The sequence below is a fragment of the Brachyhypopomus gauderio genome, chromosome 1 (assembly GCF_052324685.1).
Source record: "Brachyhypopomus gauderio isolate BG-103 chromosome 1, BGAUD_0.2, whole genome shotgun sequence".
Classification (NCBI taxonomy): domain Eukaryota; kingdom Metazoa; phylum Chordata; class Actinopteri; order Gymnotiformes; family Hypopomidae; genus Brachyhypopomus; species Brachyhypopomus gauderio.
Genome location: NC_135211.1, coordinates 51,873,121 through 51,900,207, shown reverse-complemented (window position 1 = coordinate 51,900,207; position 27,087 = coordinate 51,873,121). Strand labels below are relative to the sequence as shown.

Genomic DNA, 27,087 nt, shown 5'->3' with positions numbered 1-27,087 from the left:
AGGAGACAAGTTTTTTTGTTTGTTTGTTTTGGTTTTTTAGGTTTTTGTTGATGTGTTTTTGTGTAGACCTTTGTCCTGTTCTAGACTACTGGAGAGACTGCTTGCTTTAGCAAGATATTTAATTCAGCCTTAATCAGCAAAATGTTTGTGGTAACTCAAATGCCACTACAATGAAAAATACAGTTGGTTAAAAAAGTAACACGATAATCCTTTAATGAAACACTGTTTTGTAAAATCTCTCCATTATTTTCCAGGAGAAGAAAGTCATGGCTGATTTATGTGCAATTGAGTATTGTGTTTGGCTTTAAGGTGTGAAGGCAAAAGGGAATTTTAGTGCTTTGCAATTTTACTAAATTCATATTCCCTCTGCAAACGATACTACTATGTTGAACCCTGCCCTTGGGTTTGAGACTGCCGCTCTACGACTGCAGAAGTACACCTAAAAAAGAAGTGCACACTAAGTAGTGAACAATCACAATTGGGATGCAGCTGTCAAGACCCCCCTAAACACACACACGCATCTGTCCGTCAAACAGTTTCTACCTCCGCATTTTCTGGAGGAGCGGGGCAGGAAGCATCTGTTTGGGTCTGGGGGGCAGGGAACACTGACGGTTCATGTATGCCATCACCGCTGGGAGGGTGAGGGGGCGTGGCCTTCTCTCCCATGTGACAGACAGAGTCGGGGCAGTTCTGCACGAAGATGACACGGTTGAACGCCTTGAGACGCCGCCACAACTGCATGTAGACTTTGCACTGGATGTACATGAAGATGAGACCTCCAGCGAAGCTGAGGGCTACCACAGTTAGCTTGGTCCAGAATGGCCACTCCAGCACCCCTACAGCACGGAGATCAGAGTGAGCATGTCATGCAGCAAGGCTGGATGCACAGCAAGTAGTGTTGACATTTCACACAATGGGACTGACTGATGTCATAGTGTTACAGTATGACATTTCACACAATGGGACTGACTGATGTCATCGGATTAAATTATGACATTTCACACAATTGGACTGGCTGATGTCATAGTGTTACAGTATGGCATTTCACACAACTGGACTGGCTGATGTCACAGTGTTACAGTATGACATTTCACACAATGAGACTGGCTTATGTCATAGTGTTACAGTATGACGTCTGGCGTGTTGAGCATGACATTTCACACGACGTGACTGACTGATCTCATAGTGTTACAGCATAACATTTCATACAGTGGAACTGGTTTATTACAAAATGACATTCCACACAGTGGGAGCTCAACTGTTGTCATAGCATTGACATTTCACCAGAACGGTGTTCCTGATGCATCGCAACATGATATTGTATACAGCTATGACAGCATCATTGCATCATAGTTCCATTTACTGTCTTTTTCAACACATTTCACATAGCTAAAGTTTATATTTAAACCTGAAGGTAACACTGGATAATGTTTAGATCTTAAGGAGAGGTTCTTATTAACCATGTACATATGAGCAGTTACTTTATACAGTGATACCGTACCTGTGTTTCATCCTGTGTTGTTAAACTACTGTGTATTACACCTGCACAAGACATCGCAATGTTCTGGGTGATAGACTGACACTTAAAAAAACATACAGAAGTGTTTTTTTGTACACGCGGCTTTTTACCGTTGTTCTTGCCTTGCCGAATCTCCTCAGCAGTGCGGTTAATGAGGATGTAAACGGACCAGATGACACATGCTACAGCCACCAGGTGAAAGGTCACTGAGCCGAAGATCTTTCTTCGCTCACTAGGAGACATCTGCAGTTTCTCCCACTGACAGAGAGAGAAAGAGAGGGAGAAAGTGTGTGAAGTTCACATACTTAAACTGTCAAAGCGACACGAGCGAACTAGCAAATCTGATGTGAATCAACTCAATGTGGAAATGTTTTTATCTTGTAATTTAACTGGTATCCACAAGGTGGCAACATCAGGCCTCTGTATTCCCTAATTTTGATCTCAATTTCAAGTTATTGTTTCAAAACAGTGTAACATGCAACAAAATGTCTGTACAATACTTATGTTATCATATACTGCTGAGGTGTATGAACACACACTTTGAACCATGTCCTTTTAGCTGCTCAGTGTGGTCTAACCCCCAGACATGTCCGCTACACAAGCTCATGTTCTGCACCTTTTGGCCAAACAATCTTCTGTTTTCACACCTGGGCTACATTCTTTTCCTTTTAGCATTTCAAGCACCCTTTGACAGTATTTACTACCTACTACTTTATTTACATATTTATTTTATTTTGTATTTTACTCAAAGTCTACATGCAGTTTCCTGTTGGTGTGCGGGACCTAACTGCTCCTAACCTCCTACTTGGTAGATATGTTCTTCATAAAGAGATTGGTTGAGCTTGCCATCAAAAGACAGCACTGACTCCTTCTACTAATATGGCTGCGTTGAGTATTGTTGAGTTCGATAAAAAGCAGATCACATTTTGGGATCTGTCTATAAGTTAGATAAGCACGGATCTCAAACTTTTTCTTACAAAAGTAAGATAAAATGAGGGTTACTATGGAAACTGCACCGTAGAAAGCAGAATCAGTACATTTGTGTGTGCATGTGCATCTGTCATCTTATTCGTGGTGCACACCACATTGTCTGTATTGTTTTGTGTTTGTGAATTAGGTGGTTACCCAATATTCTGGCATGTTTCAATAGTGAAGCTCCATTTAAATTCGTGTCTGGGTATACTGTTGCACAGGGATTTAGCATGTGTCCCCACTATAAAGTAATATGATAGATTTGTGTGTGTGTGTGTGTGTGTGTGTTAGAGATTTTATCTTTATAAGAGAGAGAGAGAGAGAGAGAGATCTAAGGGTTTATTCCAAAGGTTTTCCACAAGATTTTGGAGTGTGTCCAGGCAATTAAATGCCCCTTCAGTCTAAACGTCATCTGTTAAGTCAGGCACTGATGTCCCGGTTTGTGCTAAAGGTGCTTGGTGAGGTTAGTAAAACTCATGCGTTTTCATGGATCAACGCTGGACCAGACAACTTCACAGCTCCTCCTCCTGACATGCGCCACACCAAGATTTGTTCCTCACACTCCTAAATAGTGAATCGCACTTCATCATTCCAGAGAACGTGTTTCCACTGCTCACTCATGGAAACTCATTACCATGAAGCTCCCAGAGACAACCAGGAACTGGTAGAGAGTGATGTGAGTGATGGTGATCAAAGGCGATTCATATACACTACACGCTTCAGCACCCAGCAGCCCTGAGAGTGTCTGATCCACGGCTTCATGGCTCAGCTGTAATTGATCCTACATGACACTGTTTTACAATAACAGCACTTACTGTTTGCCGGGGCATAAATTTCACTGACGCTGGCATCCTATGTAAAGTAAATCCTATGTTAGTAAAGTCTTCAGGACGCCCCATTCTACTCACACTAGCTGTCTATGGAGAATGCATAGAAGTGTGCTTGATTTTATACACCATGTTGATGCCATCTGTGTGGAGAAATTGCCTGAACTTAATTATTAGGATAGTTGTCCACATGCATTTTGCATGCATGGCTATCCACTTACATACACTCCTGATCAAAATCTTAAGACCAGCTAAAAAATTGGAAGAATTTTCATTTTGCACCACTGGATCTTAAGAAGGTTGTACGTAGAGCTTCATTCAATGCTAAAAGAAGAAATGGGACCAAGAGACAAAAGATTTTGAGGAGCCAATTTATTGAAAACAACAATATAACTGAAATAGGCTGTTCAGCAGCTGATCAAAACTTTAAGACCATACCTCAAAAAAACCCAAAGGGCCCCTCAAAACTCAAAAATCAAAGTGTCAAAAAAGACTCAGTAATGAGTAGCTCCTCAATTCTTGTTGATCACTTCAAACAACCGTTTAGGCATGCTTTATTCCAGTGTTTCCAGGAGGCTACTGGGAACGTTGTTCCAGGTGTTGAAGATGGCTTCACGAAGGGCATCCACTGTCTGGAACTGCTGTCCATTTGTGTAAACTTCCCTTGCCATCCATCCCCAAATGTTCTCAATCGGATTTAGATCAGGGGAACACTCTGGATGATCCAAAAGAGTGTCGTTATTCTCCTGGAAAAAAATCTTTGTCAGGAGGGCATTGTGAATGGCAGCATTATCCTGCTGAAAAACCCAGTCATTACCACACAGACGAGGGCCCTCAGTCATGAGGGATGCCTGCGTCAACATCTCCACATAGCCAGCTGCTGTTTGACGCCCCTGTACAACCTGAAGCTTCATTGTTCCATTGAAGGAAAAAGCTCCCCAAATTATGGTGGTACCCCCTCCACTGTGCCATGTAGAAAACATCTCAGGTGGGATCTCCTTGTCATTCCAGTATCATTGGAAGCCATCAGGACCATCAAGGTTACATTTTTTCTCATCAGAGAATAAAACTTTCTTCCACCTTTCAGTGTCCCATGTTTGGTGCTCCCTTGCAAAGTCCAAACGGGCAGTTTTGTGGCGTTGAATGAGATGTGGCCTTTGAAGACGTTTTTTGTTTCTGAAGCCCATCTCTCGCAGATGCCGTCTGATGGTTATTGGGCTGCAGTCAGTACCAGTAATGGCCTTGATCTGTGTCGAGGATCATCCCGTGTCTTTATGCACAGTCGGATCCTGCGGCTCTGTGCTGGTGAAATTTGTTGGGTCTACCACTTGACTTTTTCGTTCCATATCCCTCAGGATCTTTTAAAAAATGCAAAATTACAGTTTTACTGCGTCCAACCTTAGCAGCAATGACACGTTGTGAGAGGCCTTGCTTAGGCAGCTTTTGCCATCAGGAGGTCCTGACAGTAGGAATACTTGACAAAAAATGACATGGATTTAAAATCTTTGGCAGATTTTGGCTTTTAAAGGCTGTGGTCTTAAACTTTTGATCAGCTGAAAAACACATGTTTGAGTGTAAATGCAGTCTACAAGAAATTGGCTGCTCAAAATCTTTTGTCTCTTGGTCCCATTTCTTCTTTTAGCATTGAATGAAGCTCTACGTACAACCTTATTATGATCCAGTGGTGCACAATGCAAATTCTTCCAATTTTTTAGCTGGTCCTAAGATTTTGATCAGGAGTGTATATAGGATGTCTTCTTGTGTGTGTGTGTGTGTGTGTGTGTGTGTGTGTGTGTGTGTGTGTGTGTGTGTGTGTGTGTGTGATACCTTGCGCAGGGGCTTGAGGTGTGCCTCCATGATGAACTCGTACTTGCAGAGCTCACAGCAGCGCGTGTCCGAGCTCTTGATCCACTGGTTCAAGCAGCTCTGGTGCACAAAGCGTAGACTCCCTGTGCACCTGCACGGAGTGATGAGAGCACACTCCTCATCGCCCTCACAGTGGCAGATCCTACACACACACACACACACACACGCACACACACACACACACGCACACACACACAGACACTTTAACAGACCGGGACAAAAGTATTCTCTCCCTGTTTTTTTACTCTATCCACCCATCCAACACTCTCTCTCTCTTTCTTTCTCTCTCTTTCTCTCTCTCTCTCTCTCTCTCTCTCTCTCTCTCTCTCTCTCTCTCTCTCTCTCTCTCTCTCTCTCTCTCTCTCTCTCTGTCTCACCTGCACAACTCCTGGTCATCATCACAGCATGCTTGTTGATTGGTGCCGTTTTGATTGGACGTACTTGTGTACCTTTGAGCTGTCAGAACAGCCATGTTGTCGTCCCCCAACGCTTGCTCCTCATGTGACCTTGTCATTGGCTCCTCCTCACTGCCCCACCCACTGCCACACCCACTCTTTCCTCTCTGAGCGGACACCATGCTTTCTTGCTCCTCCCACTTGAGGTCGACCCCTCCCACTTGCGGGACCCATTCCTCTGTCTGGTCCCTGTCCGAGCCGATGGGCGGGGTCTCGGCTCCACCCTGCGTGCGTGTGTGTCTTCGGCGGGCTTTCTCCCGACTCCAGGAGCGGTCATGCCTCCACCTCTGCTCGTCTTCGGACGACGAGTTGGAGGACGTGAGGGCGTGGGTGCGTGGGCCCTTCAACTGCTCCGTGCACCTACCCTCACCCCTAACTACCCCCCTAACTACCCCACCTCTGCTGCCGCTGACCCGCGGCCGCCGATGACGCCGCTTCACCTGCCGCTTAGCGGCGGGGGTGGGGTTGGAGGCGTGGCTTACAGGCATGCTGGGCGTGGTCTGATCTGAGATATCCTTCCCAAACATTACCAGAACACCAGGACTGAACACAGAAACACAGACCACACAAACCCACGTACATACACAAAATGGGCAACAGAAAACACAAACACAAAAACACAGCATGAAATGACAGTGGAGAGAATGAACGATCCAAAAAATCATAGCATGTAATAAATATATAAATAAAATGTGAATATGACAGTTAAACTGTATGGGCTTTGTAATGAAACTGGTCTGATAATTGGTTTATTTCTCTCTCTCTCTCTCTCTCTCTCTCTCTCTCTCTCTCTCTCTCTCTCTCAGATGCCTGTAGATGAAGAGGACACTGATAGAGAGGTGCCATGGGCAACTGTGGGCAACGGCTGTAGCCCCACCCACCTGCAGATGTCCTGATTAGAGAGAGTGACTGATGTCCGAGAGGCACCGTTTAGTGTGAGCACCTGAGTGGAGCTGCTCGCCTGAAGACAACACAGATGTTCAGACATAGAATACTATTGATATTAGTTACTATTGACCTGATTCACAGAAAAAAAAACAACAATGACACCGGTCATGCACTCTATGCTCTTTATTATGTTGTTATCTGTGAACTGTGTGTGAAGATCATGCACTATGCTGTAAAACTCCATAGTCTGGACTTAAAGGATACATGATGTGATCTGCATTGGGTAAACCAGCCAAAGTTAGCTGGCAAATGTGAAGTAGAAACTAGCCAGCTTTTAAGAGGTTACTCTGTGTAGATCCCATGTGATGTAGAGAATTAGTCGAATCTAATGTTCAAAACCTTAAAAAATAGGCTCAATGTTTGGGAGGGAGATTCTAACATCCTTCTCCCAATAACAGAAAACAGACAACGTAGGTAATTGCAGGGTGAGATATTTACCCATTACATCATTCCTCTATTGTTGTCCACATGAGACAGTGGCCAGATCAAACTAAGAGATGCTAACAGATTTCTTATACATTAAACATTACTCAGCTAAACTGAGGTTTGTTTTGAAAAACAAAATATTGGGAGAGTAGTCAGCCAAAACATGATTAATTGTGCAATGTCTTAAAATTAAGCTCATCAAACTGAATTAACCTTCAAATGCATGAATAGTATTAACACAGTTAATAGGATTGTTTAAGCATGTGACTCTCTGTGTGTGTGTGTGTGTGTGTGTGTGTGTGTGTGTGTGTGTGTGTGTGTGTGTGTGTGTTACCTTTGAAATGTTGCTTGATCGACTCCCTGATCGACCAGGTGCTTTCTCAATCTGAGGAAGAATATATTGTATTTTATCTGAACAGCATCATAAAATCTCAATTCTAAAAGTCTCAATTCCTCTAAACAAGGGAAAACAATCCTTGGTATACTGTTCAAACAAGCTTACATATCCCCCTGTGCAACCCACGCACAACATATTCATTTTGTGACATTTAGAGACATTCAGAGACATTCAGACTCCCCAGACATTCCAGAAAAGTCCCCATGTAAACAAAATTCTGACATTTTACTTATTATATGGACACAAAAGAATCAAAACAAATCAGATCCACATACAGACTTACACACACAAACATAGTTAGTGTCGCAATAAGTGTTTCAGCCTTGCTAAACAACTTTGCATGTGTCCAGAGAGAAGGATGGATAGATCTTGCATATAATTCATTTTCATTCAGCAGTTTCCATCTGAGTGACGCAAATGTAATGCTCTGAACACAGTTGTAGTAAGTCCTCAGGCACATCAACACTTCCTTTATTATACCTTCACTGGTGACTTCCCAGAATGATACTGTGAGGAAACATTCTTTACTTTTAGTTTATTGCCATTAGTAGAATTAAAAATAGGTAAATTGGGATTCAGGGTGTGGAACTCATTAAATATATATCATATATCCCTAACCAAAAACAAAATATACATACGCCACCGGTCAAAAAGTTTTAGAATGCTCCAAATGTTTTCAGTCATTTTTTGCTGTTCAAATTATTCCGCTCTAATGAATAGCTAAAAATGATACAAAGGTGCTGAGGTAAAAAAAAAAGAGGAATGTTTACCAGAAACACAGGATCTTTGTACACCGTCGAGTAAACGAAGGGACGGTTCCACAGTGTATGACATCACCTGTCAAACATGGAGGAGGAAGTGTGATGGACTGGGGCCGTTTTACTGGATCTATGGTTGGTGACTTGTACAGAGTGAGAGGCACCCTGAGCCAAAATGGCTGTCACAGCATTCTGCAGTGTCCTCTGGTATGTGCCTATTTGGTCAGAGTTTCATCCTACAACAGGATAATGACCCAAAACACACCATCCAAGCAATGCATGACCTGGAAGGACTTTCTGAAGAACATTTGATTCGTATAAAGAATGCCACGAGCTGTTATATCTGCCAAAGGTGGCTGCTTTGATGTACTGTGAGGAGTCAGATGTTTAGAATTTTGGCCTATAAATTGATTCCATGATTTTTTTTTTACTCCAATTGCTTATTTGTACTTTCATTTCAGAGTGCAGTGAGACATAAAACTGAAAAGTTTCCAATACAAAAATTTCGGGTGTTCTAATCGATGCGTGTTTTAACCTATAGTGTATACATTTACCATGTAGAGGATTTGAATGCCCCCACTTACATCAGCCACTAAAGAATGCCTGTTAGCAAGGTTGAAATAATATTGTGACCCTACTCTTACATTCATCGTTAGACATATACCCTAATCAGTTTGTTATGGGTCATGTCCAGAAGATGCAGCGTCTTGCTCTCTTTAAACTGCAGATGGAAGTGACATTCCTCGGGTTTGCCGTGACCTGACTTCTTGTGGTCTACTGCAGAGATGAGTCTTTCGTAATTGGAGGAGTGTGAACTCTCAAACACCTTACAGCTCCATCAGTTCATGACCACACCACCATATATTGTGTTCCATTTATGACCACAATAACAAAATTGAGTAGTGAAGGCCTTCACTGGGTTTGGAGATTAATCCATTTGGTTATATTTGGTGGGTATCAAATCACATGTCAGCATAATGAACCCACAATGGCTTCCAAGAAACCATGTCACATGAGTGTAGCTGACAGCAAAAATAAATAAATTCAAACAGCAAACACAGACAGCCTGAACTCCAATGAAAATTGAACTGCCAGGTCACTTACTGTGATCTGACAGCTCTTATAATGAAATATGTAGTTTCAGACTGGTAAGAAATGACCGACTATGCATCCCATTTCATGGGCAAATGATGCGTCACCCACTGCAAAATGCAGTCATCTAATGTAAAATGTAATCTCACAGGTATGACATCTCTAAAGGATGAAGAAGCTACTGAAGTTCAAAGAAAGGGGTGGGATTTTGGAGCTGCCCATCATGTGGATTTTTCTCCACTGTCTGGATGCTTGTGCCCAGCACCAATGAGATTCCAGAACTGGTAGTAATGAACCTAAACAAAGAGATTCCAGAACTAGGAGTAGTGAACCTAACCAATGAAATTACAGAACTGGTAGCTGTGAACCTACACGAAAACATTAAACCCAGAGCAAAAGCCCTCCCCTGTGTGTTTATCCTAGCATTGTTTAGGCTAACATGGTGGGATTCAACCACAAGGTGTGATTTAGTCTATGATTTCCTGAGTTAATATGAACCTTTTTATATTTCTGTCTTGACCTTGGAATAAGGAACACAAGTTACTGACTTCACCAAAGCAGAAAAGAGGATGTTGAGAAAAAGCCATAAAATTATATCTGAATTTCATATTGCAAACTAAAGAAATTTTAGTGTTGGTCTGTTATAGTCCCAGAATCCTATTAGCCAGACATAGCAGTTGTCCTGAAAAACAAATATTCATGTTCATTTCATGAATATTTGATGGATGTTTCAATCACTAATTCATTATCCTGGTTAACCACAATCATCTACATTATACTGTGAAATAGGATTCTCCTGCATATCTGTAAGTCTCTTTCTGGGTCTGAGGCAACAGACAGCAACATGGAGATAAGGAAACGCATTAGATTGTCCATAAATACCGCATGTGCTCTCATTATTAACCGAGCACAGAGTCGTGTTGATTGCTTTTATGGATGGGAATATGCAGACGAGACTATTAGTGAACATTATGTACATGGTCCAGCTGTAAGTGAGCATGTGATTTGAGAGCCTTGATTTTAGGAGAGCTAATCACACTGGTGGAAATCCCACAATGCCAAGCTGTTAGAGAGTAATGCGGCTCCTTTTTCCAGTTCCTCCGTTTTTGGTCAAAGATTGAGGAAATCATTGGTTTTGTTCACACTTTTGAATCAATTCATCATTCAACCTCAATGGGAAATTCAATGAAAATGTTGATATTAAGGCTTTCATGTTACAGCAGCCACAGAAGCTCACAAAGGCAGACAGCCCAACACAACTGAGCAGTCAGAGGGTATTTATTTTTCAATCAGTTCTTAATGTCTTTTTTTTGTGTTCCGAACCAGTTATCGCTAAACATAAATAGTTTATTAAAAATGAATCCCTGACAACTATGACAAGCAGAAATCCCCTAAAAATTAAGATTTATGAACTATTCCATATAAACAATGAAATAAAGCACTGAACAAATACAATTCCCTCTTTTGTCTGGTCTATATGCCCATTAACATACATGATAATACCATCAGAATTCATCATCAAATAATCCAAAAGGATATAAATTAATACTGATTAAAATGTGTATCTTATTATTTCACTCTCTTATTGTATTTTTGCAGGACACATTCAAATGTCATGCCCCAGAACCAATTAGTACATTGAGCAACAGGCCAAATTCACATGAATTAGAAGCTGAAATTCAAGATCAACTTTGAAGGCATTAATGACCCTGAGAAGGAGAAATAGTATTAGTATAGTAGAAAACGTATTGCTTTACCTTGTTAAATCTTGTTTTACCTTGTTACACCTTGTTTAAAAGGCGCCTTCATTCTCAGACCCCATTTCCTAATGGCATGTGAGCATCCAGACCTTAATGATACCACTGCAAGACAACAAAACACTATACCCTCCTATTTGTTTTTCCCATCCTCCAGTATGGCTTTGACCTTTGTCAGCCATTGCTGATTGCCAGCCATACACATCTTTTGCAGCAGGGAACAATGCCTCGTATAGCAACACTGATCTGGAGAAACTCGCTGCAGAGATGATAGTCATATTAACTCGTGTGACCACGGCAACAGAAACACAGTTATGCCTGTTCGGCTTCACAGCTCCTCTAATGATCCAGCCCTGACCACAGACGGCTGAGCTGGATAAAGGTCATGTTCTATATATCGATCTGGAGGAACTGCGTGAAGATGGAGATGACGAGATGTTCAGCTGGAGGCTATTCAATAACAGGACCTTTGGCTAGTCTTGGCTCACCAAAATATCAAATCCTGAAATGACTAAAGTAAAGAAACGACTAACGAAAATATTTAATTGCTTCAGACGCTGTCCAGAACAGCTTTGGTTTGCCACTGAGCTACTAACATCCTACAAAGGACTCGCAAGCTAAAACACAAGTACATGAGGAGATGCTATGCTATGCTAGCTAAGAAGTGAAAAAGAGAAACAAAATGTTGCACTGAATAGCACACATAATAAGAATGGCACAAACACGAACTGGCAGAATACTGACACAACCTTGACTGGGCAAGATATGTCAGTCCAGGTCCTTCCACACTAGTCAAGTCCAGAAGTCGAGATGTAATTTATGCTGAAGCATATTTTGAAACTCTATGTGCTTTGTTTACACCTTTCTTTTTCATCAGTAAGACCTATAGAAAGATAAATGATGACAGAGTTCCAGTAATATTATAAGTGTTATCTTCATTGCCTGCCTTGTATTTATCTTGTATTATCCAAATTACGCTAATTACAGTCAAGAGTAAACTGCAATAGTTACTAGACACAAGCTAGTAAACCATTGCCTGGGTATCACATGAACGCTAATTACACTGTTTACACTAACTGCATAAAAGAACTTCTAAATTACACTTCATTACCATCAGCACCATTCACCCACCAACCACAACACACACATAAACACATGTACACACAGAAACACACACAGAAACACACACACAAACACATGTACACACACAAACACACATAAACACATGTACACACAGAAACACACACACATAAACACATGTACACACACAAACACACATATACACATGTACACAGAAACACACACACAAACACATGTACACACAGATGACCCTCTTCTGTTTGTTATTTGTAGGAGGAATGATACAGATGTGCTGTGCTCCTACTTCCACTAAGTCTCTAGACTCATGGACGTTTTGGGCAAAGGTCCTTCAACAGCTGTGCATGAAAAGTGCACCTGAAGCTCAAGAGGGTAAAGCAGTTTAAGATCTGCTTAAGTTTAAGATTTGTTTAAGTTTAAGATCTGTTTTTTTAGGACACTTTCAGAGTGATTATTGTCCTGTTTAGAGTTTCAGAAAAACTTTGTTGGCACATTTGATGAAGGTCAACGTACTTCTATTGTGACACTGATTTATTTCAACATGTGGATATAGGCTTACATAGACAGGTGGTGTGTATAATGTGTTTCTTGTGTTCCTCTTGGTTCTCAAATTTCAGTTCCTTGTGGTTCAGCCCTCTGGGATATGCTAAATGAGTATATGTATGCAGAAGCTCTGAAGAACTGTGTATATGTGCTTACCTCATTCTGTTTGCTTTTGTCTCTAGCTCTGCCGGAAGCCCGGCCGTCGTTTGCATTCTCCTTCATAGCAGGTACCACGGAGATCTGATGCACGGGCATTCTAAGGTTGCTGGGGATCCCGGGGCACTATGGCGGTGAGGTTACACCATCGCCACTGACCTCGTTCAAACAGTACGGCGAAGCTTCAGAGAACATGCGCACATCTGTTCCTCCGCACAGAGTCTGGTGGAGGTCTCAGCCGCGAACGTCAAAGGTGGGAAACATCTGGAAAGTTGGTGAGAAAGCCAGCATCCCTGGTCCCAGTTGTGAACTCTTGAAGAGACAGGAAAGACAAACAGTATTATCATGGCGGCCAGGGCTGCTGTCAGCCCAGTCAGTGAACATGTCTTGGAGGACTTATGGGTTATTTTAGCCCCAAATCTCCTCCCCCCACTACAGGGGCACCATAGGCTCTAGTGGACCAGTAATCGGCTTAGTGTCCTCAGGAGCTCCACACACCATCTACTGCTAGGCTCACGGACACCTGGCCACGCACTCACGGAGACACTCATAAGACAGCAAAATCTGAGCTGGTACCGATCTATGAAAGCGAGTCAATTAGCCGTTTTTGTTTTGACATTGCGACACTTGACGGCGATGCCAAGCGATGTGCTGACAAAGTGCTTCACTGTGCTCTGTCACATTCAGCTTGGGCATTTGTGGCTGTAGCGTTCTCGTGTCTCTCAGTAAATGTGATAATTGGCAGTTTCTTAAAGGACAGCAGGTGTAAAGAGACAGTCCTCCTCTGGGGCACAGACAGATGTCACACAAGCACTTACTCATCAACTGCAGTCAAGTTTGTAAGAGAAGGTCGAATGATAAAATGAACCCCTTCAAGGAGCTAATTAGGAAATAATCAGTTAGTCCTACATAAGATAAAAACTAAGCATGAAGAGGCTGCATTTAGCTACTATGCTGTTTCTAAAAACAACCAGCTGTCAGGGAATTTTAGAAGGGCCCCACCGCTAGATGTTTTTAAATCGAAAATAAAAACGGCCTTATTTGAACAGGCTTTTGGCTCAGGTTAGATCCTGTGGCACTGCACTTTTCACTGTTTGATTCTTATTTTTTTATTTATTCTTATCTTATCAAATCTTTTTTTTATTTTGCTAATCTGTCATTTTATTTTTTTTTTACTCTTTTTTGTTCACTACAGTACATTAAATGTTTTTTTTTATCTCTTTTAACTATTTCTGTATTTTATGGACTATATATGTATGTAATGTAGACTATGTAGTGAACTTTTACATTCACGTGTGATACATCTTGGATTGTAGTGAACTTTTACATTCACGTGTGATACATCTTGGATTGTAGTGAGCTTTTATATTCATGTGTGATATATCTTGGATTGTAGTGAGCTTTTACATTCACATGTGATACAGCTTGGATTGTAGTAAGCTTTTACATTCACGTGTGATACATCTTGGATTGTAGTGAGCTTTTACATTCACGTGTGATATATCTTGGATTGTAGTGAGCTTTTACATTCACGTGTGATACATCTTGGATTGTAGTGACCTTTTACATTCCCGTGTGATATATCTTGGATTGTAGTGAGCTTTTACATTCACGTGTGATACATCTTGGATTGTAGTGAGCTTTTACATTCACGTGTGATATATCTTGGATTGTAGTGAGCTTTTACATTCACGTGTAATATATCTTAGATTGTAGTGAGCTTTTACATTCACATGTAATATATCTTGGATTGTAGTCCAGTCAGGTTTATACAGTTTAGAGGTTTACAGGGTATAGAAAGTTGTTTAGACATTTCTTTTATCATTCTTTATAATGCCAAACATGAATCTTCACGTACATTTCAACAAAGTTAAAGAAACTAAACTTTTGAAAAAGAAAATGAAAATCTAATAACAAATTGTAACATAATCAAAATTTAACATAATCAAATGAACCCTACATGGAGGCAGCCATGTTTACAATAGATTTAATAAAGAATCTCTAAAGCCTCCTGGACACTAGGTGGGTCATTCCAGGATTTTGGTACATTTCCTGTCCCACCACTTAAATTTCAAATGTACATATCCAAAATATCTAAATGACTATTTTTTTAAACATTGTACTTGTTATAAGGCAAACTGTAAAATTTGGTGGAAAAATAAGTGCCTTAGATATTATTCAAAAGACCGAATACCTTTGAACCACCTCAAAAAATGGCCATTTTCTCTTGTCCCACACATTGGGTGACCAACTCCTTTGCCAAATTTAACAATTAAAATAAGCTCTAAATAAATTACTTCCTCTTGTATATTGTTGAAATGCATCTCCTTTACTTATGAAAACAACTTATTTGGTCTACATTGTATTGCATGTCACAGTTTTTACACTATTAAGTTGTGTCCCACAACATGCGCGCAACCCTGTTACCATAAGGAATTTTATCTGGCAGAGAAAGGGTTAAAAATATTTGTGTACTGGCACAAAGGAATTTGCATCACAAGGACATTTCCTGCCCACATGGCAAGAAAAATGGTAAGTGCTCTAACAATTTTCAAGGTTTTTTTCCAAATATGTTTGTCCAAGTTGTGTGTGTCACTCAGTGAATGCAACCCTGTTCCTCATATTGTAAGACTAATATTGAGTAGAGTCAAAATTTACTTTATATACTTATATAACCATATTTGTCCTTGATCTTGTATACATAGCTAAATTTTACAGTGAGCATCTGTTCCTGGGGTAGACCACAACTTAGCCTAAATTTGCAACCGTTAGTCGCAACCCTGTTACTGCATACCAATTTACTGCACACCAATCTAATAAAGAAAAAACTTGTTCCATATCTGAGATTGACGAATCAAACTTTTTGATCGTTTATAACCTGTAGATTATAAATATATGATTTAAAATGATCAAATTGAAGATCAAATTTTCAGAAGTTACCACCCCTGAAATGTACCAAAATCCTGGAATGACCCAGGTATCAGTATAATAGCTGTTCCATTATTGCTCCTTTAACCTATTATAATCCAGACTAGAGGACAATGGTGCAGTTAGGCTCCAGCACACCAGATGGAGACATTAATCTTTATTCAGATTACCTTAGCAAATACATCATCATTGGTGCTACTAGCAGACGCTCTTATTCAAAGATTCTGATAGAAGTGCTTTGCTATAACAGTAGAAATGGAGTATAGGGACACCCTGCTACATACATGTCCTGACCATGACCCTCTGGAGAACAGTATTGCTGATTTATGGAGTCTGTCACCCATTCAGTCAGAAAGTCTCTCCTGCAATTAAAGATTTTACAAATATTTGTTCATCCAGACACGTGACCCCTTGCAGTGTGTGTTTCATTTGACTTTCAAAGCATCCCCACTAGGGGGTGACTGCTTTCTTCAGTAGAACAGGATGAGAGTGGGGTCTTCCGCCTGCACTCTGGGTGTACAAGACCAGGCCTGACATGCACCGCCATCAGACCCAGACATGCCAGACACTGCAATGGGGCCGACTGTTGACACTTAAAAAACTGAGTAGCGGTGTGACCTCCCAGCTCGTTCCGAACCTACAACTGCCTCTGTAATCCCGTAAAAATTCCTCTGTGGAACTGAGGAAGAAACAATGTTACTGTGACACAGAGGAAGAGTCTGACACAAAGTAAGAACGCAGGCCGTCCAACGGAGAGCTCTTTTCAGCCACAGCACCATTTGTTCAAGCTGTTGGCTGGAAGAGAGCTTTTTTTTTTGAATGCATGGCACCCATCATGAACAACAGGCGGACAGGCCAGCTGGACATCGTTCTCAGACGCTCTATCTGTTTTACGAAACTGGGTCGGATTCTCCCCACCAGCCAACTGCGTTCTCTTATTTCACAAACGACTGGACATTGTTCATTGTGTTTGGTGCTTAAGCGATGGCCTTGATTGGGCACCTTGTCTATGGAGAAGCTACGGTTCCTGTGGGCTAAGCAGAGTTTCTTTGACTGCGATAATTATTTCATTGTTGGTGTTGCAGGTTAATACCATTGGACCGTTTCCTGCTCACCATTCCATTGTGATGTAAAATTCTCCATAACCTACAGCAGAATGAGGAAGGAAGTGAAACAAGAAAAACACTTTACATTGATCAAAATTCTCCCCAAAAACAGTGTGCGGGGGATCTGAGGTTAAATGCATTGACGTTGGTACTGCCAGTGGTATTGCAGCATGTAGGGCAGAGATGTTAAAACCAACAAGCCCACTTCCTGTCCCAGCCAGTCGTGACTGAACCTGCTCCATGCCTGACACTGCCTCCCTGCACTGCCACCATTCTGACAGGTAATTGCTCGTCTCCTGCCCGATGATTGCATGACTTGGCTTGGAATCTTGTTTCGGTGTCAGAGAGATTAGTTCTGACGCACGGCCAGACAGTTAATACTGTTAACACTGACTCTTGCAACAATAGGACGCTTGAATAGATTTCTGGTTGTCCAGTTATCACCTAGGAAGTATCAATGAACATGAGTCAGTTTCTTGGCCTTCAGTGAAACATTCCTCAGGAGATCACATTGTCTGGCTAAAAAGTAATTGAAAGTGAGCACATACATATGTCTTTATGCCTTTTTCAAATACAGTGTCTCATATCACTTTATACTTTTATGTGTTGTACTTGTCAATGTTGATTCAGCAAGGCAACTAAAACATGTTTACAATTTAAGGTATGTTTGTAGTCCAGAAGGCTACTTTACATTCCACTTCATTAGCTTCCCCTGACATTGGGAGCATTATGTTATTGTAGAGAGCTACAGGCTGCAGTCCGTCTCTGGGCACATACAGTAGTCAGCACATTCTCTAAAGGACCAGGATGCAGGCAGGATATCTTATGGGTGATGGAGCATTTTCGGCACAGCAGTGACGCAGTGGCATATGTGGATATTGTGGAGGTTTTACACCCAGCTTTGGCGCAGCTGGGTTGAGAGTGGGCCCCCTACATGGAGCATGTGCTCGTTGATGCACAGCAAGAGATCAAAGAATCTCAAAGACCACATCCCTACGACGTGTTTCTAACGAAGGTTACTAAAAAAGTTTAAAGAAGTGAGGTGTACTACTCTCTTTAAAAATTTTAGAACCTTTTTATCTAGATTTGATAATCTTGATATTTGAGCAGTTTCACTCTGTCAGAAGATGAAACATCCAGCAGTCTCAAGGTTATGTGCCACACTTTCATACACATATCCTGTTGAGGTAGTGTTGACAGAATTAAATCTAAAATTACATGAACTTCAGTACTGATCATGTGCCATAACAAAGCAAACATTTGTGTTAAAAGTATTTAGTTGCCCACAAGCATTTCGGCTTAATGAACACTGGATATTTATAAAACTGATCTCAATGACGTTATTGTCATTAATAATAGTTTATTAATGCAGTTGATCTTAATGTGTTAAGTAGTGCCATGAATACTGTTAGTTAAGGGAATCTTGATGTGAACTGGTACTGATGCAGTATTTCAAACTGGTTAACACTGCTCAAAATATTTCGAACAGATTCCACATCATGTTATAATTACTTTTGAGTATTCCTCCTTTCTGAATGTTAGGCACAATAAATTAACTCGTTGAAACCTATAAAAAGGTCCTTTCCTCCACTAAATAATAATCTTAATTATAACTACATTTGTGTAAATATAAACTAGTTTATTGTTCATTCTTCTAAAACTAGAATTCCGCTTTAGTGCTGACCTAAGGTACAATAAACAGTGTCAAAATAAAGGTCTTGTCTAAGTTTAGATGAGCAAACTGAAAAGTTGTTTTGCCACTGAAATTTTTTTATATAGCCTATATAAACTCCTCTGTGTGAATACACAACTTGCTGCTCTTCCAAAATGTTCCACATGGTCTGTTTTTCTAACAGTATCAACAGTGCTGGCTGGTTTTGTTTGTTAAAGTGGTCTGTCTAGTGGTCTAATAGCTGGGGGTAATTGGACATTAGAACCATTTAAGTTGCCAATTTACCAAAAGATGTCTTAAGATTACCTCAAACTGGTTTAGTTACAATTAGGAATTTGAAAAGCAAAGTTTACATAAAACTGGTTAAATTGATTTTTGCACAGCCTCACTGGCACTGGCACAGTCACCCCCCCCCCCCCCCCCGAATTGATGACAATTCCAGTATCGCCACCTTGTGGATCATTTACGTCTAGCTAAGCATGAGTGAGTGAGTATCTATGCACGTGCTCGTTAGCGTCAACTCTCCCCAGCAAAGTCAGTCAACTAAGTATCCCAATTCGACGGTCAACCCATACTGGGATAGGTGGCGTAAAACTTTGTTACACCCGTTACATACGGCCTCCCAAACTGGCGTTACGACATGCTTGCCGCACTAGAATATATTAGATAACTAGACATAAACAACGGCCGCCAATTAAAGCATCTGTGATGATGGAGCGTGCAAATCACGAGGTTCAAGTCACAGCGACAGATACAAACAACAAATGCGTCAACTAAATAGCGATTCCAGGACTGACCTGACAATACGATCTTAATAATGACACCGATTCATTTGTTCGCGTCTTCTGAGTTTCGCACAGTTCCAGATATGTTGCATAGCAATGTAGTTTCAGACTCCTACGTGAAGACGCGTGGTACAAATATGAGGACGTGCAGGCTAGCGTGCTCTTCCTGAAATCCCATCTCGCAAAATAAAAAAAGGACTTTTAAATGTTCTGTGAGCGCGCCTTAGAAATAGTGCTTAGAAATAAGTGAGCACGCCTCGCTCTCTGCGGCTGAATCCGTCTGGTTTCTCCTCCAACGGCGCAAACTCAAAGCTCAATCAATGATGTCATGCACCAAAAGAACCGCCTGTGGGAGCTGCACCAGTCAATCTGTTAACGTGTGAAAGGTTCTTTCCTGCAGCACCTAGTAAAGTCAGATTTGTCATTTCATGCTGGCAAATTCTTTCGCCATTTCTTTCAGTAGCCATTTGTGAACATCCAGTTTTAGCTTTGAGACCTTGCAGAAGGACAAATGAAGGCAACAATAGCATCAGGTTAACCTACTTACAACAGGTGGGGAAAGTACTGGCCTATTTTATAAAATAACGTCACGTCTTTCGCATGTTAGACGGACAACACGACATAGCAGATGCCACATCCGTCATCCTATCCGGTCATTCAGGCATCGCTGAGAACAAGTGTTTTCTGTTTTATTCCTTTTTCGCGGTTTTTATAGTTCCTTTGCTCGTGCCTGGTATTGCGTTATCCACCCTCGCCCCGCCCCCTCAGTGCCACCTGTCTTGTTTGTTACGTCACTGTTTAGCTACGAAATCCCAGTTCCCCTGTGGTCTTCCCTGTCTCTTCCCGTTTTTTTTTTTTACTGTGGTCGGTTTTCCAATCTCTAGTCTATTTTTTCTTGATTGGTTCTCATATGGGAAAATGTGGGTGTATCTATAATAACCCTCACTTAAGCCGTGGATTCTGGGAAATGTCATAGCGAACAGGTTCTGTTCTTCCGTCTGCGTCTCCCTGCTGATGACAATAAATTGTATGCTTGGCATATCTCTGTCTATGTTTGACTGACTAAGGACAGGGTAAAACATAGCCCTATGAAGTAACCTAATACAGTCAGTCCTGTATGTGTGGACAGGTTACCAAGGCCAACATTTGTCAAACTGGGCCCGAGGATGTACATACAGCTACACAGAGGCACACACAAACACACGTAGTCATGGATACTAGCACAAAATATGGACCCATGCTGTGATAATAACACATACTCACAGTCAACCTGGGGTTTGTATAATTATTCAGTCCGGTTAAACCAGTTTGTTTAATGTATGCATGTGTGTGTGTGTGTGTGTGTGTGTGTGTGTGCACATGTGTGCATGTGCATTTGTGTGTGTGTGTGTGTGTGTGTGTGTGTGTGTGTCCGTGTGCACGTGTGTGCATGTGCAAGTGCGTGTGTGTGTGTGCAGGTATCTAAGCCATAGCAGTCATTAGCCTGACACAACCAGGTGTGTGTGTGTGTGTGTGTGTGTGTGTGTGTGTGTGTGTGTGTGTGTGTGTGTGTGTGTGTGTGTGTGTGTGCATGGGCAGGTGTGTGTGTGTGTGTGTGTGTGTGTGTGTGTGCAGGTATCTAAGCCATAGCAGTCATTAGCCTAACACAACCAGTAGCAATATGAGCCTCTGTTTAGTTCCTCATCATATTACATTACAGCGTTCAGACACCAACAAGTACGCGGGCGACCACTCCGTTCTCTGGATGAGTATCCTCCAGTGCCACCATCTCCCGCCAAGTCCACTCAGGCCCGGAAGGTGAGTAGCGCTTCGCTGCCTGTTTGTGGCATATATGTGGCGTGACTCGGCGTTCGTGCTTATAGTTTGGAGCTGGCACTCGCCCTGAAGGCTTTGGACTGTACCCGTGGACCGATTCATCGCCGTCACACATTGTAACACAACCCTCATTATTACACGTGAGTGTTTCTCTACTACAGCAGATGGCTACTCCCTTCACTGAGCTGGAGTACTACATCATTCTTCTGTCTCTGCTGGTCTTCAGCCTGTTCACCTTGCATGGTATAATGTATGAGAGGTGCGCAGGTGAAGCAGGTAGGCATGCACTCACCCCCCTCCTCTTCATCACAACCGCACACACTCACTCCTCTCCTCTTCATCACTACTTCACACTCACCTCTCTCCTCTTCATCACTACTTCACACTCACTCCCTCCTCTTCATCACTACTTCACACTCACCTCTCTCCTCTATATCACTACTTCACACTCACCTCTCTCCTCTTCATCACTACTTCACACTCACCTCTCTCCTCTTCATCACTACTTCACACTCACCCCCTCCTCTTCATCAAAACCGCACACATTCACCCCTCTCCTCTTCACCACAGCTGCACACACTCACCTCTCTCCTCTTCATCACTACTTCACACTCACTCCCTCCTCTTCATCACTACTTCACACTCACTCCCTCCTCTTCATCACTACTTCACACTCACCCCCTCCTCTTCATCACTAGTTCACACTCACCCCCTCCTCTTCATCAATACTTCACACTCACCTCTCTCCTCTTCATCACTACTTCACACTCACCCCCTCCTCTTCATCAAAACCGCACACATTCACCCCTTTCCTCTTCACCACAGCTGCACACACTCACCTCTCTCCTCTTCATCACTACTTCACACTCACTCCCTCCTCTTCATCACTACTTCACACTCACTCCCTCCTCTTCATCACTACTTCACACTCACTCCCTCCTCTTCATCACTACTTCACACTCACTCCTCTCCTCTTCATCACTACACACTCACCCCTCTCCTCTTTATCACTACTTCACACTCACCCCTCTCCTCTTCATCATCACTACTTCACACTCACCCCCTCCTCTTCATCACAATCGCACACACTCACCTCCTCTCCTCTTCATCAAAACCGCATATACTCACCCCTCTCCTCTTCATCAAAACCGCATATACTCACCCCTCTCCTCTTCATCACAGCCGCATATTCTCACCCCTCTCCTCTTCATCAAAACCGCACACATTCACCCCTCTCCTCTTCACTACAGCCGCACACACTCACCCCTCTCCTCTTCATCACTACTTCACACTCACTCCCTCCTCTTCATCACTACTTCACATTCACCCCTCTCCTCTTCACTACAGCCGCATATACTCACCCCTCTCCTCTTCATCACAGCCACACACACTCACCCCTCTCCTCTTCATCAAAACCGCACACACTCATCCCCTCTCCTCTTCATCACAGCCGCATACACTCACCCCTCTCCTCTTCATCACAATGGCACACACTCACTCCTCTCCTCTTCATCACAGCCACACACACTCACCCCTCTCCTCTTCATCACAAAGGCACACACTCACCCCTCTCCTCTTCATCACAGCCACACACACTCACCCCTCTCCTCTTCATCACAACTGCACAAACTCACCCCTCTTCACTACAGCCACACACACTCACCCCTCTCCTCTTAATCACAACCACACACACTCGCCCCTCACATACACACACTCTGATTTTTTCTGGTATTGAGGCCAAAAGCCATATTCAGTGGAAGCAGATATAAATATGTGTTATAAATGTTTTTTTTTTAATGAGGGACAATTTAATCTGAGAACAGCTTTCTTATCAGGTTTAATGGACTTTGAGATCAGTTAGTGGTAAATCACCTTTACTCTTGTTAAACCATGTTGTGTATTGCTGTTTCATGACTTCGGTGCTAACATTTTAATGTAAACATTTATAAAGATAGTGTTTTCTTGCTAAAGTCTTTTCACAATATGTAACAACTATGGGGCATGTACTAATCTTGCTAATTAAACTAGAATGTGGAAATTACTGTATACTATGAATACCATTTTTCATAAATTAGTATCCTAAAGTATAAAGTAGGGTAGAATACAGAAAAGTAAACTCCCAGTGGCTTTGAAATGCAAACCCACCTGGGACCTATGTAAACACATCCAGCTAGTCATACAGCAATGTGACATAATGCTCTCTTACTCTCTCTCTCTCTCTCTCTGTATATCTTACACACTCACTCCCTCTCTCCTTCTTGTCATTTCTCTCCTGGAATGAAGGTGAAGAACTTCAAGAGCCACTTGTAGTCAGAGTGTAAGACTCAGGGATTTGGACTAAGAGGCACTTCCGCACCCTTTCTGGACTAATCCACTAAAGGCTACACTGGGATTAGTGTGACAAAACGTCGCATGTCAGGACTTTGCAGATGAATGGACATCTGCAGACTGATCTTAGGTCAGTATGGCTCACCTGGATGAAAGAAGCTTAAGCTCATGTGTAACAGACTGAATCCACTCTTTATGACACTCTATAGCCTGACATATCCAGCATGGAGTGATAAAACATGCATTTGTGTTTGCATAAAGGGCATGTCTGTGAGTTGGGTGAGCTGTCTTGAGGTAAGCGTACAGTGCTGACGTGGTTAATAGACTGCTGTTAGACCATGAACACTGCCTAGAAGACATTTGTATTTGATACTTGAAGATGACTGAACACTTTTAACTCTGAAGGTAAAGCAAGAAATAAGTATCTCTCTCTCTCTCCTCATTGGACCTTAAGCTCAAAAAACTTTGTTTTACATTTACAGCTGTCAGTTGATGAATGTATGAAGCAATGTCGTAGTACCCAGATGCACTTTAAATATTTGTGTCTGATACACTTCAGTTACACCAGTCTCCTGCTTGCTTTGTATCCAGTTATGTTAAATCACACTAGTATTATTCTAAGTGTGATTCGTTTGTTAGCTATTTAGCTACAAACTTTTTTAAAGAATAACATGAACATTTGAAATCTTGTAATACAATCATGACACCCTTATTACATTCTTAATTAAGTGTTTAACATGTTTTCCTTTTGTCTAGTAAGGTTATAACCATGGCCTCACGAATATATATCATGGGATGAGAATGCATGGTTAACCGTTTAACATGTTTCTTACGCAAATGTACTTAAAGTGCTTCCCATTAACAAAATAATGAAATAATAACTAGATTAAATGATAATATATAAACATTTATTGCCATAGTGACTGACAATATATGAGGGAAAAAGAAAAACAGAAATGTGTACAACAGTCTTTGAACTTATCATAATTTAATAAGGCATAACATCAACAGATATTTTTAGTCTAGTTAAAATATTACATGTTCACCTCTGAGATGTTTTGGGAAAAGCTTCAAGCTTGGAAGGTGTTTCCTCATGTTTAAGACTAGGAAACACAGCCGAGTAGATCTTATTCCTCTGTGGGTTCTTCTGTGGTTGTGTTTGTTTCGCATGTCAGATATTTATTAATGCCATAAGCCATTTATTCATTTATAGAAAAGAAGCAGTTCTTTGAAGTCCTATAGTTTACTGTAAGCCTGTGTAAGCATGTGAGAATTCCTGTAATTTGATTGATTTTAACATTATTTTTGTTAACCCCTTGTATGTTATTTTCATATGTTGCTTTTTTCCAGAGCTTAAATGAGGTGTCCAATAGCGTTGTAACACAATATAATTTAAACAGAGTAAGCGTCTTGTTGATCAGTGTCACATAGTTCAGAACAATTTTATACTTAATTTATTTTATTTAATATATACACCTTGCAGCTGCACAGTTTGGAAAGCAGTTGTTGCTTCAGTTCCTGGAACTAGATTCCCCCCCCCCACCCCCCCCCCCCACCCCCCGTCTCTCCTCTTCAGGTTCCTCCAAATACTAGGACAGGAACCCAACCTTTTCTTTATCCACTGAAAACACTGGTTTAAAACATGGTTTGTGTTTGTGTAGTGTTATGGAATGCCCATTCTCAGGGTTCGAGCTGGTCTTCATCTTTGCAGCCTTCACCGTGTTCTGTGTGTTTGGCCTAGTGGCCATCTTCAGACAACCAAGCCGAGCAGACAACCAAGGTAGACATCAACATCTGAAACAACGTTGGCCTTTCGCACATGAGAACTCCCTGATGTGGTCACCTGCTCTCACGCACTTCTCTGTCCTGTCACAGATGAAAATATTCACACAGTGAGAAGCTCCACACGCCATGAGAGGACCTTAAAAAAGAAGCCAAAAGCCACCCTCAAGGCCAACGGTCTCAACAGCCCACCTCACACGCTCTTCAAAGAAATGACGGCACTGAAATGACACACACAGACATTTACAGAGACCCGGGCTATTTCCTCTTTTCGTATACAGTATCACAGGAGCCAGTGATCTGGCTGTAGAAATTCAACTGTAACTCTGAGTTTAACCATGGAACAAGACACACATGAATCCACCTTTTATTTCTTTATGCAAGTGTTGATCGGATTAAAATGTCTTTTTAGTCAATGATCTCAGGTGTCTTCTGCTTTCAGTGGCTCCATTTGTATTTCCACAGACTGGCACGCTTCCTGAGATCACCCAATGTATTTGCCAGAAAGGGAAATGAACAAAATAATCATTATCTGAGCCTTTGGTCTTAATGCTTTTTCTTTTCTTGACTTTCCATGTTGGTTTATGGTCATTGGCCCTAAAGACAATGGGGCATAAATATAATTTATATTTATATTTAAAATATCAGTCCTCTACCAGATAACTGGGAGCTTGAGGGTCCTGTGTAGTATCTTAGCTGGTCCCAGGATCACACTCTTCTGGACAGAGATCGCGGATGTTATTCCTGGTGTGTGTATGTGTGTGTGTGTGTGTGTGTGTGTGTGTGTGTGTGTGTGTGTGTGTGTGTGTGTGTGTGTGTGTGTGTGTGTGTGCCAACTGTTACAAAGTCCTGTTTGTACAGTCAGGGTGTTAGAGAACTGCACAGTGCAAGGAATAAAAAAGGATATCGTTAGTGTTGTGATCAGTTTAACTAACATATACTGTTCTCTAGAAAACTACGCCAAAACGTTGGCTATATCCTGCTATTTTAAGGAGCCTTTTGGGCTGTATATCTATTGTTTTGACATTGTCTCCTCGGCCTCACCCGAGTACCAACACCTGGCTCCCGTTACCTGTTCGTCAGCACAGCTATTTGATCAGCAGTCCTCCACCAGCTCTTCACACGCCTCCACCTGCACGCCTCCACCTGCACACCTCCACACCTGCACGCCTCCACCGGCACACCTCCACACCAGCACGCCTCCACCTGCACGCTTCCACCTGCACGCCTCCACCTGCACACCTCCACACCTGCACGCCTCCACCTGCACACCTCCACACCTGCACGCCTCCACCTGCACGCTTCCACCTGCACGCCTCCACCTGCACCCATGCTGCGTTATCATTCGTGTCTCTAATTCCTGGCTGTTCTGTTATTCATTGTAACCTACATGTAGCCTAAATAAGTGTTGGGCATAGCAATTCAAGTGGCGTTTTTTTAATACAACTGTACTACTTTCTATAATTTACTGTGTAGTCTCCTATACTTTGGTCTGATTTGACAGATTCACTATCTGTTCTATATCATTTTAATGTCAGACTCAAGGCATGTTGACAATTAGAAAGAAATGTAGGTACTTTTTGTGATGAGATTAAATATTACATATTGTCACGTTGTGGGGGGGCCCCCTACCGGTCGCCCCCAGTTACAGCGGCAGCGGTCCTGTTTTTGGTCACGTGATGTTCGTCCCTCAGGTGGGCGGGACCCGTGATCCGTCTCACCTGAGGGTCGTTTGTTCGTCTATATATGTCTTGTCTTTGTACCAGTTGACTGCTGGTTATTATTTCCTTAATCTGGATCTACGTCACGTGTATTTTGTTTGCACACTTTCTATTAAACCATCCTATTTCCCTGAGA

General features: G+C 41.9%; 2 protein-coding genes across 5 annotated transcripts; one reads left to right on the top strand and one right to left on the bottom strand.

Annotated features, from left to right (window-relative positions):
• Positions 1-122: 122 nt before the first annotated feature.
• Positions 123-19,455, bottom strand: marchf1 (membrane-associated ring finger (C3HC4) 1). 2 transcript variants are annotated; one of them, XM_077018680.1, is made up of 8 exons: positions 19,318-19,455; positions 12,815-13,126; positions 7,348-7,398; positions 6,521-6,600; positions 5,562-6,182; positions 5,146-5,326; positions 1,630-1,777; positions 123-836 (listed from the first exon to the last, which is right to left on the bottom strand). In XM_077018680.1, the coding sequence occupies exons 2-8, from the start codon at positions 12,911-12,913 to the stop codon at positions 529-531; spliced, it is 1,488 nt and encodes a 495-aa protein (XP_076874795.1). In that variant the 5' UTR covers positions 12,914-13,126; positions 19,318-19,455; the 3' UTR covers positions 123-528. The 2 variants fall into 2 exon arrangements, with proteins under 2 accessions (XP_076874795.1, XP_076874804.1); XM_077018689.1 differs by lacking the exon at positions 5,562-6,182.
• Positions 16,287-27,087, top strand: LOC143525130 (uncharacterized). Of its 3 annotated transcripts, XR_013133580.1 has the most exons (6): positions 16,287-17,129; positions 21,005-21,102; positions 21,282-21,396; positions 23,404-23,853; positions 25,110-25,228; positions 25,324-27,087. XR_013133580.1 is itself a non-coding variant. In XM_077018716.1 (5 exons), the coding sequence occupies exons 3-5, from the start codon at positions 23,550-23,552 to the stop codon at positions 25,458-25,460; spliced, it is 285 nt and encodes a 94-aa protein (XP_076874831.1). In that variant the 5' UTR covers positions 16,294-17,129; positions 21,005-21,396; positions 23,404-23,549; the 3' UTR covers positions 25,461-27,087. The 3 variants fall into 3 exon arrangements, 2 of the variants coding, with proteins under 2 accessions (XP_076874828.1, XP_076874831.1); XM_077018716.1 differs by having other exon boundaries at positions 16,294-17,129; positions 21,005-21,396; positions 23,404-23,578; XM_077018713.1 differs by lacking the exons at positions 21,282-21,396; positions 23,404-23,853.